Source organism: Magallana gigas, chromosome 10 (genome assembly GCF_963853765.1).
Source record: "Magallana gigas chromosome 10, xbMagGiga1.1, whole genome shotgun sequence".
NCBI classification, from domain to species: domain Eukaryota; kingdom Metazoa; phylum Mollusca; class Bivalvia; order Ostreida; family Ostreidae; genus Magallana; species Magallana gigas.
Window position 1 is genome coordinate 23,509,334 of NC_088862.1, and position 15,437 is coordinate 23,524,770.

The following is a 15,437-nucleotide window of genomic DNA, read 5'->3' on the forward strand; positions in this document are numbered from 1 at the left end:
TTAATTTATATTTAGGGAGTTTGTATTGGATTAATTTCGATACAGACGACATAGTTCATTTTATTTACTGTTAGACGAAGGTTTAATCTCTGAAGTCTTACCGATTAAATAATTAGTAATCGTTAATAGTTCTTTGGAATTTTATTATTCTAAATAATTGAATTATCGATATTTTATAATATTGTTACAGTAGGAATAATTTATAAGTATATTCAGATTTATTGTTGAAAATAATTGGCAAAGTTTTACGTTAACAGTTAAGGTATCCGATCCATATTAGGACCAAATTTTTCCAACCTTGAATATTCATCATGGATTTAATACTTTAATATTCATTTAAAGCATTTAGGAGTAGAAAAAGATTTACCGAGAGAAATTTTCAAAAATATTATTAACTAATTAATGAAGATTGCATTAGGGTCTATGGAGACAAGCACATTTTTTAAGATAAAAAAATAATTACTAGAAGTATTAAAAAATGCTTTGGTGGAAAGATGTATTTTATCAATAGGAATACAGAAACTTTTGAAAATAAATTTTATACCGTGTAGATTTTTTTTAGAATTAATTTTTATAGAATAAAAGCAAAGAGGGACAACTCTTCAAAAAAAGGAAAAGGTAATTAATTAGGACACATTCCACTCTTAAATAGGAACATTATGTTCAAGTATACTGAGTGTTAAGCCCATACATATCTGTTATGCACCCAGATTCATTGAATCTGAGGCTATTATGGATATGATACCTTAAGTGAGATATAGTCTGGTAATTCTAGATTGTTTCTTGACTTTGGTAATATCTATTTGTACACTAATCGGGTCATTCTCGTTTAGTGCACCCCCCCCCCCCTTTATAGAATTAACGTACACACGAAGGTTGTGCTGTAGTATTACTGTTCGATTTGGGTAATTCCCGATTGTCAGTGAATTAATTGTAGGTGTACTTGTTATTGTTGATTAGTTATACGTCTTGTAATTTCTTTGTTGGATAAATTTACGTAAACTTTAAATAAGTCTTATATTTAATTACCCTCCGTAATAACTTGAATACGAGTCCAAACACAGGTTATTCTTGTGTTTTAAAAAAGGGCAATATTTACGAAATATTCGTAATTTGGTAGAATTAAATTCACGGGTTATTCTCGTGCAGGATTGCGTATATATATATTTGTGCAATAGCAAGCACTCAGGTCCGTTACATTTGGAACCATGCATTTAAAGAGCACTTAGAGAAATTACCGGACTGTGACGGCTCACTGGACTGGAACCAGCATGGGGAGGAAAAGAGAGGCCTGGCATGGATCCTTTCCATTCAATATAAGAAGTGCCATTACACCAGTCACCGTGAAAAACTGTACAAGGAAGTCAGTCAATCAGGAAGGGGACGGAGAGCCACACAGCTTAATGTTGCCATGGCTGTCGGTCACTTGGGTACCAGCCTTACAACAGAGGGTATGCGTGGTATGCTTCTTTGCGCAAACATCAAACCAGCATCAGCCACCAACATTCATCAGACCTGCAACAAAGTAGGCAAAATCATCACTGATGTGAACAAAAACAGCATGAAGAAAATAAGGCAGGGCATTCAAGAGCTTAACGAGAAATGTGGACTTGCCAATACACCTATAAGGGCGGAAGGAGACGCCCAGTATAACAATGCCACCGTCAGTGCAATCGGTAAAACACCATTCCAAGCTGCCACACAAGTGACATACACCTTAAGTGAAAATGTTACCAAGAAGAAGAATGCTATGGCAGTGTTTTGTGGCAATAAACTGTGAAAGAAAGGCACCCATCTTAGAGCCAAGGGAAAGGAAGTTACCTGCCCAGGACATGAAGACTGCACTGCAACCATTCCTCCAGAGACCACCATTGGAGACGAAAAGAGATCGGCTGCGGAATGCATCAGTGAGCTGCAAAGTGATGACCGTCCACTTGTCATTTCCCATTTCACCAGTGATGGAGATAGTGCCGCTGCTTTCAGTGCATCTGAAAAGCAAGGGCATATGATTGAAAACATCAAAGACTTGCGCCACTTCTTTGACTCTCAAAGAAAACAGTCTGCTAAGGCTCTTTTCAGCAGCCACATGTTTCCTGGAAGAATAAAAGCTATGAGAGAATCCATGCGGAGAAGATTTGCCCTGGACTGAAGCTTAGATGCAGGACCGAGTACGAAAACTGCTTCAAACACTTCTCCAGTGACTTACCTTTGATGAAATGAGCCATGTCAACTCTGTCCTTTCCATCATCAGCTGCTACCAAGGACAGGGCGGAAAGTCCTGCCAACTTCATTCCTTCCCCTGTCGCAGACTGAAAAACAACAAGTGGAACTCTTCAGTGTTGCCTCGTGATTTTGAATTAAGCATGACAGAAGAAGACATCTGGTTGTTAAAAGACTGTATAAATCTGGCTTTGGGACATAATAATCTGAATCTAGAATTAAATATCACACTTGTACACGAAAATCTGAATCTGTGAATAGGGCATATTTAAAATCAAATCCAAAATGTATTACAAGTAGTAGAAATTTTGAAAGTAGAATACATAAAGTTGTGCACTCACTCAATCGAGGTCATGGAAATTCAACATTGAAACTTCGTGAATCTGTAGGGGCACCTGTTGTGAAGGTAGTAGAGTGGTCCATCATCTAAAACAACAGCAAAATAGACAAAATTACTTTAAAATGAAACAAAAACTACTAATACATGTATATAAAACAGAATGATCTAAAAGACATCAGCTCTTCAAGAAAAAGTCTAAAGACACTTATAGTAAGTCACTAACAGATCCAAAGTTATACAGGAAGTAGCTAAGTGTGAAGGGGGGGGGGGGGGTGTTATCATGGGTAGGTGGGGGGGGGGGGGGGGGGGGGGGGTGTAGTTAGCATGTATGAAATGTTTGTTATATTATACCTGTCATGTGAATTTTGTATTACATTTAATGATTGCTATGTTTTAATAATGTGCACTGAATGTATGGTAATGTGTGAATGATCAGAGTGTGTAACCTGGACATGTCCTTTTATGAGGTGCTCAGCTCATGAAATATGTTATTTTTCTCATTGTTTATCTTATTGAAATATTTGCAAACAATTATCTTAATTTTCTTACCTGTCTGATGTACACAACAAAGAGGACTGAGACGATTGGTAGAAATACGGGTATACAGGCGTCAAATTCCACCGTTGGTGACAAGACAACATCCCACATTGTTTATCCGTGATTGTTGATCTTTAACAAGGGAGACAACTCCTGAAATTAGAAAAAATGCAGTTTGAATGTTTCTCTTAAGGTCTCACACAAGGAATTAATTTCACTATATGTTACTATATATCTTTAATTCAGTTTTAAATTAATTAACTATACTCTCAGCATATAATTCATGAAAGAGAAATTATAGTTAAATGCTTCAAGAAAAAATTTAGATCAGAAAAATAACGCCTTATGCGACTTCTAAGACAGATAATTGAAAGTAAACATACCTACCCCCAAGTACACGTGGGTTCCACATGTTGACAAACAGGCTCAGCACCATCCAGGAAGTTGCATCATGCGCATCTAAAATAAATAGTTCCATTAAAAATTGTGTAACAATTCCACTAAAATAATAATTCTCCTAGCCACCTAGTCCAAAATCAATACTATAGGCCTAAAAAGGAAGAAAGAAAGGAAATTCTCTATATATATGGAACTACAATTAAGTTCAGTTTGATTGGCTATTTCCTTGCGTAAGACCTTTAAGACTACATAAATCTCCTATTAAAAAAGAGCTCTATATAAAGATATTGGGGAAACATTCAAATTTTAAAGTGAAAATAAATGAAATTTTCTTTACTAAATAATAGTTAAGAGCTAAACAAATCATTTTTTAAAATAAAATGTAGATGTGATGGTTAATTTGTTGACTACATGCCTCCTTTGAAGTAAATCTGCATTTATAATAAATAATGTAAGTTGTATAAGATGTGTACTTTAATTTTTTTAACCCACCCCCCCCCCCCCCCCCAAAAAAAAAAATTTGAAAACAAGAGATTTATTATCTTAAATAGTAGAGAGAATTGATAGTTCATTTCCCCATTTTTCCCTTAAATGTCAATATCTTACTTTATATATCTATATTACAAAATCATTGATATTCATGGAAGCTCAGTTGATTTATTCCTATCTAATTTTTGTAAAAAAAAAAAAAAAAAAAAAAAAAAAATACCCCACTGAAAGTAGGAGTGGGGAGGCAGTTTAGGGTAGGCCAGACAAACAAAATTAATGTATTAATGTTATTAATTAATATTTAATAAAATTAATGTATTGGTTCTCGAACAAAATGTTCAAAATCTAATGAAGTAGGCAGGTTTATTTTTTTATTGCAAGAGTTGCAAAGGAGATAAATTAATATTTAAGCCTAAAATTGAGTTTTCTTTTCTTTCCAGTTATCAGTAAAATTAATCATTGCAACAGCATTTGGAGTGACAAAACATTTTTTTTTGGCCTTGCTTAGATAACAAGAACCCAGGACTAACCTTGATCACTTCTTGACCTTCTTCATTTGTTTCCTTGGTTACGTCCTCAGCCTCACACTCGATGGCAATCTCCTCAAGGTCAAGGTTGGGGCGTTTGGGGTCAGGGGTCACGACCAAAATTCCCTGCTGCTTGAATGAGTGCAAACTGGAAGGGGAGTTGCTGACTTTCACTCTGTATTAAAATCATAGCATGAAATCAAAGTCGAATTAAGATCAAAGAGATTATACTGATCTCACAGTGGTAAATATGGACATGAGATGATTATTAAAATAAACAAGACTATTAGCATATTTTGATATCTAACTTAAGAAGTTAGAGTTATTCATATATATTTACATTTCTCAGTGTCTTTGCCTGTGATAACACTACATATCAATTTTGTACTATATAACCCATAACTTCAAATGACGCCATTTGCTTTTTTATATTTGAAAATTTAATCCTACGATGGCTTAAAATTATATAAATATAAGTAATAAGGAATCATTCTTTGAATATTATGAGGTGATAATTTCGGTCGGGCTTTATTGGATTTGATCACGTCCCGACCAAAATTATCACCTCATAATACTCAAAGAATGATTCCTTATTCCTTAAAGAAATGCTAACTTGCTAATGGTGTTGGTTCAAATTATTTTGTATGATATTAGATTGTCTATGGTCATCTTCACTAGCTAGCCAAGGGTTTTCGGTCCACTCCGCTCCCCATATACCCTTGGCAGATCTTTGCCCCTTGCATATGTACTTTACATTTTAATCGAATGAAACAACGGGTTACATACACGCTACAGCATAAACACTTCTTAAAAGCATGATGACTAGCAAGTTTCGGAACATAATTAATAATGCTATTAAATACAGGGATCAACATTAACGGTTGCCCAATTGCCTGGGGCAAGTGAAATGTCATTTTTGGAAAGTGAAATACTAAACTTACTTGTCTGATCTGGCAAGAGAAAATTTTAATAGAAGTATTTAGTGAAAATAATTTAAAAACGTAAAAATAAACTTTCACTTTGCATCTTTGCATATGGAAACTCGGAAAGGCCTCTGTTTTTATTTTAAATATGTCGTCCAGTATTACCGCATAATCAATTAATATCAAATTTAATTCTATGTGCCCTGCTAGATCAAATAAATTATACCCTCATCTCATGATTATGTTACATTCTTTTGATAAAACTGTACTTTTATCTTATTTGCTTATGCACAGAATTTATAAGATCTTATTTTATAAGGTCAGAATTTCAGTTCACCTGCCTTGGATTGAAAAGTTAATGTCTAACCCCGAAATAGGAATGAAGATATAACCTAAAGAAAGCAAGGAATGTTTTATTTGTAGTATTTGTAGGGACCTGTACTGGGAGTGAAAAAGTAGCCGATATATGAAAGCATTCATGCTATAAAACCAGGTATGATCTTCGTGAATATTGCGGACAAAAGAAATTTAATAAAATACAGCTCATTGAACATCTACCAGCAATAGCCATATATTAGCAGGAACTTATATACTAACAGGATAAGCAACTTCCGAGGCTACTTTCGCCATGTTTACTTCCCATACTATCACGCTAGCCTTGATAACTTTGTAAATCTCCGTTCAATGCAGTTAATTATATAGTTTTTTAGAGCAATCTGGTTAGACCATCGTTTGGGGGGCACTGTACTGAAGCACTTGTGTTTCAACTTGTTAAAAGCACCCAATATATTACAAAAGATCACACGTGTGTTTCTTTAAACGTTTTTTGACAAGCGACTGTTGTAAATGCTGCGATTGGATCAGCTACTGACGGCTGCAGCCAATCATAAAGCGGAGCTTGTCATCAAGATTTTGTAATGAGATCTGCCAAGGATTAATGGGGAGCAGAGTGGACCGAAAACCCTTCGCTGGCGAAGATTGTCTACCGTACAGTAAAATTCATCAACTAGACTAAGTAATCTGCTTTGACTTAAATTAATACAGAATTGCACAAAAATTTCTACATAGCTGCTTTAACAACTCATACACACTTTAATACAGATACGTTTTCCATTTCTACCTGAACAACACACAAACTTACGGATGTTTCCTCATTGCTGCTTTCACCTCTGTCCTAGCACTCACTTGGTTCGTTGCGTCTACCATAACCAAGAAAATGGAGTTGGCTGGTCCACAAACTTCTATCATGATATCTTTGTATTCTTTATTTTTCTTTCAAATAAAATAAAGTTCAAAAGTAGCTAACATGTTCTATTCAAATCATAATCTTTACTTTGATAATGTTGAGAAGGGGAGACTTGTTCATATCCAGTCTAATCAAAATTGGATCTTGATGATCACAATTGGATCACAAACATGACAAAGTAGTTGTTTAGCGATCCATTAAAAGCACGGATCAAAGATCTAATTTTAATTAGATTGGTTCATCTCCTATCAATCATATACATGTACTGAACATGTATATAATTATATAATATATGTTTTAAGTCATGAAGGGTGTAAAATTGTAAAATGCCTATTTATTTTGTAGGTCATAAAAATTAAACCTTTAATTAAGGTCAGACGACACATTCCTCAATTTTAGATAACTTTTTCCAGGAATTTGTTAATGGTTTACTACTACTTTGACAAGCTTTCTTGTAAAAAATAGGGTAACCTACCAGGCCTTTCTGCAAAATACTAGAGTATGCAATTTCCTATATAATCTTCATGAAAATACACTTGAATTGCTGATATAAAAATAAATACATCTACAGCAAAGCGAAATTCACTAAATTAGAACTATATCTCCGCCGGGGCGGGGCTTTGAACTCACGACCTCTAGAACCTATACGCTACTTACAGTGAGCGGCCATGGTTCTAACCACTCGACCATGTACACATATAACCAAATTGAAGTAAATTTTGATCATTTTTAAAGTAAATATAATATATATATATATTTTTTATTGGAACTCTTTATTACGAGGAGATACAAAAAAGATTCTCGAGGAACGTGTCGTCTGACCTTAATGTAATGGTATAAATTATTTACTGGTAATAAAATATATGTACATGATCTTTGAATTTGTATATCAATTTGAATGTAACAAAATCCGGCAATTCTCAATCAAAGTTCTTCCTACCATTCTTTCAAGTAGTTTTTTTATGGTTTCAACACCCAGACTGCTCTTCTTTGCACTTTCTATAACCTGGGCCAGCTTGGGGTTAAGTTTGGGATCAGTAGACCCACCCACTGAAATAGAAAGAACACCAAATGTAACTATTTAAACAATAAAATGCCTTCTTGATTATTAATTTATGCAAAGATGGTGACATTGCAGAAAAAATACATAACCCACATGAATCAAATTTTTCTTAGGTTGCTGAAGGTTGCTGACGGTTTCAACCAATCAAAAAGCGGGGCATGTAGATTTCAATCTTGTCAGTTTCTTTAAAGCTTATATGAATCATACATGTACTTGGTAGATGTAAATTTAATACAGTTAACCAACTTTAGCTCACATGGTCAAAAATTAAAATTTTAAGTTTTTCATAAAAACAAATACTTCTAGCCAAAAAAGTAATGAAATATTTTTGTATTTAGTTTGATTATTTTCAAGGCCCAAGTCTCAGTCTTGAAAACTAGTTTATCTATTATCTGGCAATAAAAAAATCAATGAATAAACTCATTTAAAAACAAGAAATCTGTGAGCCAATGCTCACTAGTGATACCCCCGCTCTGATGTGAATATGCAAAATAAGCAAAGTCGACATTTAACAGAAAGCTGGCATCCGATTGGTACAGAAATATATCCCACAATATGGCATGCCTAAACAAATAGTGTGTTAAAATTTCAAGCATCTGCGATAAATAGCTGCTGAGAAATCTTTGACGAAAATTTGTTTGAAAATTTTGGCTAAAATAAACAAAGTACTCATTAAACAGGAAGATGACGTCCGATTGGTACAAAAATACATCCCACAATATAGCATGCCTATACAAATACTGTGTAAAAATTTCAAGCATCTGCGATAAACAGTTGCTGAGAAATCTTTGACGAAAATTTGTTTGAAAATTTTATCTAAAAAATAAGCAAAGTCGTCATTTAACAGGAAGTTGACGTCCGATTGGTACAAAAATATATCCCACGATATGGCATGCCTATACAAATACTGTGTAAAAATTTCAAGCATCTGCGATAAACAGTTGCTGAGAAATCTTTGACGAAAATTTGTTTGAAAATTTTGGTTAAAAAATAAGCAACTTCGTCATTTAACAGGAAGTTGACGTCCGATTGGTACAAAAATATATCCCACGATATGGCATGCCTTAACAAACGCTGTGTTAAAATTTCAAGCATCTGCGATAAGTAGTTGCTGAGATAAATGCGACAGAAATTTTTGTTACGGAAGGACAGACGGACAGACAGACACACAAGGGTAAAACAGTATACCCCCTCTCCTTCGGAGCGGGGGTATAATAAAAGGTGCATATCATATGAATACAGTGTGTGAATTATTATTATTAATTTTTTTTTTGGCTGTAAATGGGTTGATTTTTCTTTCTATGAGTGTCCAACACCTAGCTCAGCAGAGATTTTTTTAGAATATAAATTAAAAGTTTAATTACTGAAATGTGAAGTTTCAATATAAGATACAATCCAGAAAGCTCTCTCTACTTACTTTTTACAGCTGACTGTGCTAGCTTGACATACTGTCCCATCAGCGCTGACTTTTTACTGTCCTGCGCCTCTTTCCGATGTTTGATGTTAGAGAATTTACTGTGCCCTGCCATATGTCTGTCAGTCTGCCAGTAAACAACAGGCAACATTTGGAACAGAGTCCTCTCAGCTACAATATCTGACTTTGTGCTCAATCTAGCTGCAACTAGTGACTTTTCATTCACACCAATTTGAAAGAGGCGTGTGTGACACAGGCTGATTCTGGGGCAACTCACAGTCTGGGTTTTGTGTAAAACACGAGGTAAAGTTCTCAATGTTAATTCCATTTTCAAAATATCACAGTCACTATCTGCAAAATCAATAGACAAGTTGAAAAAAATTCTATAAAAAAAAGAGAAATGAGGTTAATAAATTTAATTAGTAAAGCTTTTGGTAAAGTTAGTATTCAGAAATAAAAATCTGATATTTAATTAATGTACATCAAATGCAACAAATTTTGGTGAGCAAGTTTTCCTGTAAACATATAGATTACAAGATTGACCCTCAAGAAGTTTTGGGTATACTGAAGGAACAATTTGTTTAATAGAACAGTTACAGAAAAAGTTGTTAATCATAAGTTGTTTCATTTCATGTAAATGTATTTACATGCAGATTCACCATATTTTTGGCACTTAAAATTCATATTCCATTTAAGATATTATCTCCCAAACAGACTATATATTCCATTCAGGCGACTGGCCCCGGCCCCAACCTGTTTACATAATTCTTCAGATATTGTACCTCAGCTTGATCTGGAGAGTGATGAGACATTGTAAATTCCACTAGAGAGAAGCGTCTTTTTATCTTGCCAGGAAAATAAGTTTGGAACTAAATCTTTAAAAATATTACCTTCTAGTCTGCAAACAATTTTTCTTTACTCCAAAGTAACTTTGTACCCTGTACCGAATATGTTATTTAGAGGAAATTCGGTCTAAACACGTTTCGTAATGTTGACGAAGAAAACAATGGTTAGAACTTTATTATTTAAAGTTTAGATTAAGCATCATTAACTGGTTTGTAAAATGCATACCTGTCAATATTAACTCCTAAGTTATCTACATTTGGGCTGTACCTAAACGACTATGACGGCTAACCGGACTTGATCGGGCAAACAAATTTACTCTTTTTACAGGAAGGTAATTTTAGTACATCATTCATAAAATTTAAACCGTAAGCGATACGGTATAATTCCGGATTGAAGAAGTAAAAAATTAGTGACATAAATAATTCCAAATACAACACTGAATAATTGTTGTATGCCTCTCTCTATATTTTTTCTTAACAGAAAACAAACATTCAGAGAGAGAGAGAGAGAGAGAGAGAGAGAGAGAGAGAGAGAGAGAGAGAGAGAGAGAGAGAGAGTTCTTGTAATCAGCAGCAGATTGCACTACAGTATTAAATTTTACTATATATTCTTACCAAAATTACCCTGCAACTTTACATACAGATTAAAATTCAAAACGAACTTCTGGAAAAAATCCTCTTGACATCTTTTTAAACAACGCTTCATTTACAATTTTCTAGCAAAATACACACGTGCATCCAGCTGTCCAGCAAGGCGCGAGACTTTGTTTACCTCGAAGTTACACATGTGCTTGAAAATCAAGCCCGGGCCTTTTCACCTCCCCCCCCCCCCCCCTCCGGAAAAACATGCATCAAAAATTCAAATGACCTCGCATTATTACAAAACTGGAATACCTCTTACACATTGTTTTTCATCTCATAAAAAAATCATCCAGCTCCTGATTCGAGCGGAAACGCCCCAAATTAAAAGGAAAATTCGGGAAATTTTTTGCCTCAGCCATGTTTTGACGTGAACCTTCAGTGGAATACTGGCACCTGCAGTAATCTTAAGTTTACATGTATTGTACTGTGTACATTATACTATTACAATAGTATATCATATATCATAAGTAAATATAAAATTAGTTAGGCAAGTGTGAATGTTTCCTTTAATCGTATAATTACTCAAAATGCGTGATGACGTTTTCATTTGAGCTCTGACGCATGAATATGCTAAGTGTATTCACTTAATAAACAATAAAATGCTTTCATTGGTGATTCATTCGGGATATAAAGGTAGCGACATTGCAGAAAAAATACATAACCCGCGTTATCGCTACCTTCATTACCCGAATGAATCATCAAAGAAAGCATTTTATTGTTTGTAAATTGATTATGAAAAGTAATTAAAATTCACTAAATTACTGTTAATGTACGTAAGTACGTTAACTAAAAGAAACAGCCAAATCGTCTCCTGTGAGACTTTGAGTCTGACGTCGTCATGATTATTTCATGCAGTCCGTGATTTTTCCTAGGTAGTTGTAGGTCTCGAAAACTCGATAAACTGGGCGTGCCATTTTTAGTTTGGTCTTGTCACTTTCTTGTCAGTTTCAGCCGCTGTAGATGTCGACCAATCAATAAACGGGGCGTGTAGATTTCAATCTGGCTGTTTCTATAAAGCTATGAATTTAACTATAAGTTTCCGTAAGAAATAGAGGGAATAATACTTGGTGGATGTAAATACATGATATTGAACATCGCAGATTTTCAATACAATCATAATAAATTACACTGCATGTAAATATTTATTAATACATAGTATGAAATACACGTGTTCTGCACCCCTGATATGAAACAAACAAAGTTTACTTTACTTACAACAAATCATCAAATTCATGGAAATAGTCTTGATTAATCTCTATCACCCTCTATCAGGTGTCTATCTGAGAAATTTTATTTTCTTTACATTGCCGTTCAATTGTTCTGATACAAACAGATTGTCATTATTGTCCACACATAAACCATACGGATATTCCAGATCACAGTTATCAATGTAACGGAGAAACTGTCCTTCCTGATTCAGAATGTGGATACGATGGTTGTCCCTGTCCGCTGTCAGGATACGACTCTGACTGTCTGTTGTGATACCAAATGGTTTAAATGGGTTTTTTTTGGTAACTGAAGGATGACCGATGTATCTCCATCTGAGTTTCCCGTCCTGATTAACCACTACAACTGCATTAGCCTCAGAGTCAGCTACACAGATGTCATGGTTTCTGTTCTCAGTGATGTATTTAACATTTATATTCCTTGAGTACAGAGGTTTACCTCCATCATCAAACTGAATTGTTTGTTTCTCTGTAGATCCCGAGTAACGGACAACTTTGAATTGATAGTCATTACCACTGACCATAGTAACCAGGAGATCACCATTAGAGGTGACACACAGATAACCAGGCCACCATCCCTGTAATCTGATCAACTCTTCTGTCTGTCCATTATTTACTTTATTCACTGTCCTTGATTTCGAGTCACTGAAAAGTAAATTCCCATCACTGTCTACAGCTATATCATTGGGTCGTTGTTTTGATTTGTTGCTTACTGTATGAAGCAATTCACCTTTAATGTTAAAGCATTTAATATCCTTTGTAAATCCACATGTCCAAACACAATCTTCATTTAGATAGGTAACACTGGTAACATTTTGATACCCTGTCTGTATTGTGGCAACAAGCTCCGGTTCATCCAGTAGTTCTCTCACTGAAGTGTTGGGTTTGTTTAATGACAAGACATTCTCTTCTGTAGCAGTAGACAAAGGAGTGATCTGTCCAAACAAGTGATTCAACTTTTTATGGTCTAATGGTTTTGGAATGAATGTTGGCAGTGTAACCTTCACTTTGGGTGGCAGCTTGCTGAACTCTCTGATCTTTGAGCTGTATTCAATGGTAGGAGATACTTTAGTGGATTTCTTGAGTTCTTCTATGGCTAGTAATGATTGTTTTATGAGAGCCTGTGTCTGTTTAATTTCATCCAAGTGTTTTTGTAATAAGTTTCTGTGTTTTACTTTAATCTCGCTGATTTCAGTTTTCATTTTATTGACAACGATGTCGATTTCTCTGTGCCATTGCTCTCCTTGTTTGGACATTGCTGTCGTAAGTTTCTCATATCCTCCATCCAGGTTGGCAAGCTGATTTTCCAAGTCGAGTGCAATTTCTTCATATGTAGGAGAAATAAGGTTTTCTAATTTATTTGCCTCGTCCGCAATAGCATTTTTCTTTGTCGTGTAAACTTCTGAAACTTCTACAAAAATATGTCCTTTATGTGTTTCTGATGCAGTACAAGAAGAACAAACAAATATGTCGTTGCAATTCTTGCACTGCAAGTCACAGTTTTTGTGTGAATGTGTCCCACATTTTGGGTAAATCAGAGTTGATCTTCGCTCCTGGAAAGGGACTATTTTATGTTTGTCATATCCATCTGAGATGTGATCAGCTATACAAAGCTTGCAGAGGTTGAAATGACAAAAGTCACAGTAGCTGTGTACTATGGCGGTCTCACAAAGGTCACATCGGTGCACGTCCTGGGCACTAGAACGAGGATCCATCGCTTTTCTAAAAATTTAATGAAAAATTAAAATGTACTGTTTGTAGAAAATGTAGTATTATTTGTTAATATATTAAGAGCCAACATGAAAACCATATGTTGCAGTCCTGCTTTAATCAAGGGTTTACAATAACCAGATAGAATATTTATAAAACTTGCATTAATTGATGAGTAGATATTCATAAAATATTTGTTAAAGGTCAACTCATGCAGATAATTAAAACGAAAGTACTTATCTGAAAGATATTAATTTAAAACAACTAACGTTACATGTAGGTATCTCAATTTTTGTCTAACAAATAGGCAATTATTAGCGGTACAAACCTTGTTTATAGTCAATCAATTTAAATATTCGTCAAATTGGACATCAAACATGCAGACGTTTACACGTAACTTAAACATGGCTGAGCTTGCTTGTATGGAATGTGGTCACCTGACATCAAGAATTCAAAACAATTAGAGTTATTCCCCGTGTATTATAATTCTGCACCCCCCCCCCCTTTCCTTACGAAACAGTTAATACGATGACTTAATTTTAAGTGAACTACATGGAGGAGTTTTGACAGATATTGTATACAGTATAGAATTCAAAATAAACCAATGCAGCGTTTTATGCATGAATCTCATTGTGTTTCTAGTATGAATTAAATCTTCTGGCACGTACAATATTCAGCGGCCCATTTTTTAAATGACACCTTGTAATGTAATACTTCTTACATTCTTTAGATAATACACCATAATGGGTAACAAAAGTGCATGCTGCCATGTTTTACTAATTCTTTTATTTGTTTACTTATTTAACCTACTTGTATCTGAACAAAGGAGTACACGTGCCTAATTGCGCTTATATAAGTATTCTATGGGTTTAAAAATAAAGGCGATTAATTATATGTAAAAATTACACACCTACATAAATAAAGTAAATAAAAGTTCTGTAAACAAGTTATCGTTCTATATCTTGGATAAAAAAAAAATCCCATACAGGTTGATATAGATTAAAAATAAACCATGACTTCCAACATTTATATTTTGCCAGCTTACTGAAGGCTGTATAAGCATATTTAATTAAGGAGGTTCTTAAAATAATTAGCAACTGACATGGAGGTGGAATCCGATTTTTGAAAACAAAATGAAGATGCAGGAAGAGCTCTGGAGAACATGGGGGAATAGCCGCTCACTGTTCGAAAGCTGTTCCAAGTATACAAGACAAATTATGAAGTTTTTAAGATGTTCATAGTTTTAACTATGTTATAAGATATAAAATATCAAAAAATATTCATTGATAAAATTATCAAAAGTAATTCAAATCAAATCAAAAAATTCTTGAAATTTATAAAATAATCATTTTTCATTATTTTCATTACTATTTGAAATCGGAGTGTCTCTTATTCAAGAATGACAATGCATACCATCCAAAAGATGTGGAATGTGTTTAAGATATGGTTTGAACATATTTTATTGTATAAACATATACAAATGGTTCGAACACAAGTTCTTACAACTTACGAGGTTCTTACCAAGTATAACAATTTACAACTGTATAGTAGTTTACAATGGAAAGTACATAGAAATGGATATTACTAATATAGTTAAGTTATTGAACAAACGTACATGTATAAAAAGTTCTGTTGAATTTGGTTTAGGCAGTAAAATTGAAGTTACACGAATCTGCCACAATCTCTTATAAATCTTTGAACAGCTAAAAAAATATGTTGGTTTAAATTGACACTCAGAGATTCGTCTCCCCACAAAAGTAAATGACAATTAATAATATTAATTTGATTTAAGTTCAAAAGGTTTGAAAACAATTCATTTCGTGCATTGATATAATTTTTACAACCAAAAAACAAAT

At 34.2% G+C, this 15,437-nt stretch overlaps 2 protein-coding genes across 2 annotated transcripts; both read right to left on the bottom strand.

Annotated features, from left to right (window-relative positions):
* Window positions 1-3,137: 3,137 nt before the first annotated feature.
* Window positions 3,138-10,786, bottom strand: LOC136272167 (probable transcriptional regulatory protein HY04AAS1_0501). Its single transcript, XM_066073304.1, has 7 exons — window positions 10,736-10,786; window positions 9,162-9,509; window positions 7,622-7,731; window positions 6,577-6,707; window positions 4,516-4,687; window positions 3,485-3,556; window positions 3,138-3,250 (listed from the first exon to the last, which is right to left on the bottom strand). Exons 2-6 carry the CDS (start codon window positions 9,484-9,486, stop codon window positions 3,524-3,526), a joined length of 771 nt encoding a protein of 256 aa, XP_065929376.1. The 5' UTR covers window positions 9,487-9,509; window positions 10,736-10,786; the 3' UTR covers window positions 3,138-3,250; window positions 3,485-3,523.
* A 602-nt stretch (window positions 10,787-11,388) lies between these two features.
* LOC136272339 (E3 ubiquitin-protein ligase TRIM71-like) lies at window positions 11,389-14,014 on the bottom strand. Its single transcript, XM_066073793.1, has 2 exons — window positions 13,910-14,014; window positions 11,389-13,593 (listed from the first exon to the last, which is right to left on the bottom strand). Exon 2 carries the CDS (start codon window positions 13,584-13,586, stop codon window positions 11,922-11,924), a length of 1,665 nt encoding a protein of 554 aa, XP_065929865.1. The 5' UTR covers window positions 13,587-13,593; window positions 13,910-14,014; the 3' UTR covers window positions 11,389-11,921.
* Between the last annotated feature and the right edge of the window lie 1,423 nt (window positions 14,015-15,437).

Bases quoted from the DNA above. Each gene is read 5' to 3' on its own strand.
- LOC136272167 (XM_066073304.1), bottom strand. From the start codon at position 9,486: ATGGAATTAACATTGAGAACTTTACCTCGTGTTTTACACAAAACCCAG. The intron at 7,732-9,161 runs GTAAGTAGAGAG...TTTCTATTTCAG, and splicing joins AGCACAGTCAGCTGTAAAAA to TGGGTGGGTCTACTGATCCC. The intron at 6,708-7,621 runs GTAGGAAGAACT...TTTATTTGAAAG, and splicing joins AAAAACTACTTGAAAGAATG to AAAAATAAAGAATACAAAGA.
- LOC136272339 (XM_066073793.1), bottom strand. From the start codon at position 13,586: ATGGATCCTCGTTCTAGTGCCCAGGACGTGCACCGATGTGACCTTTGT.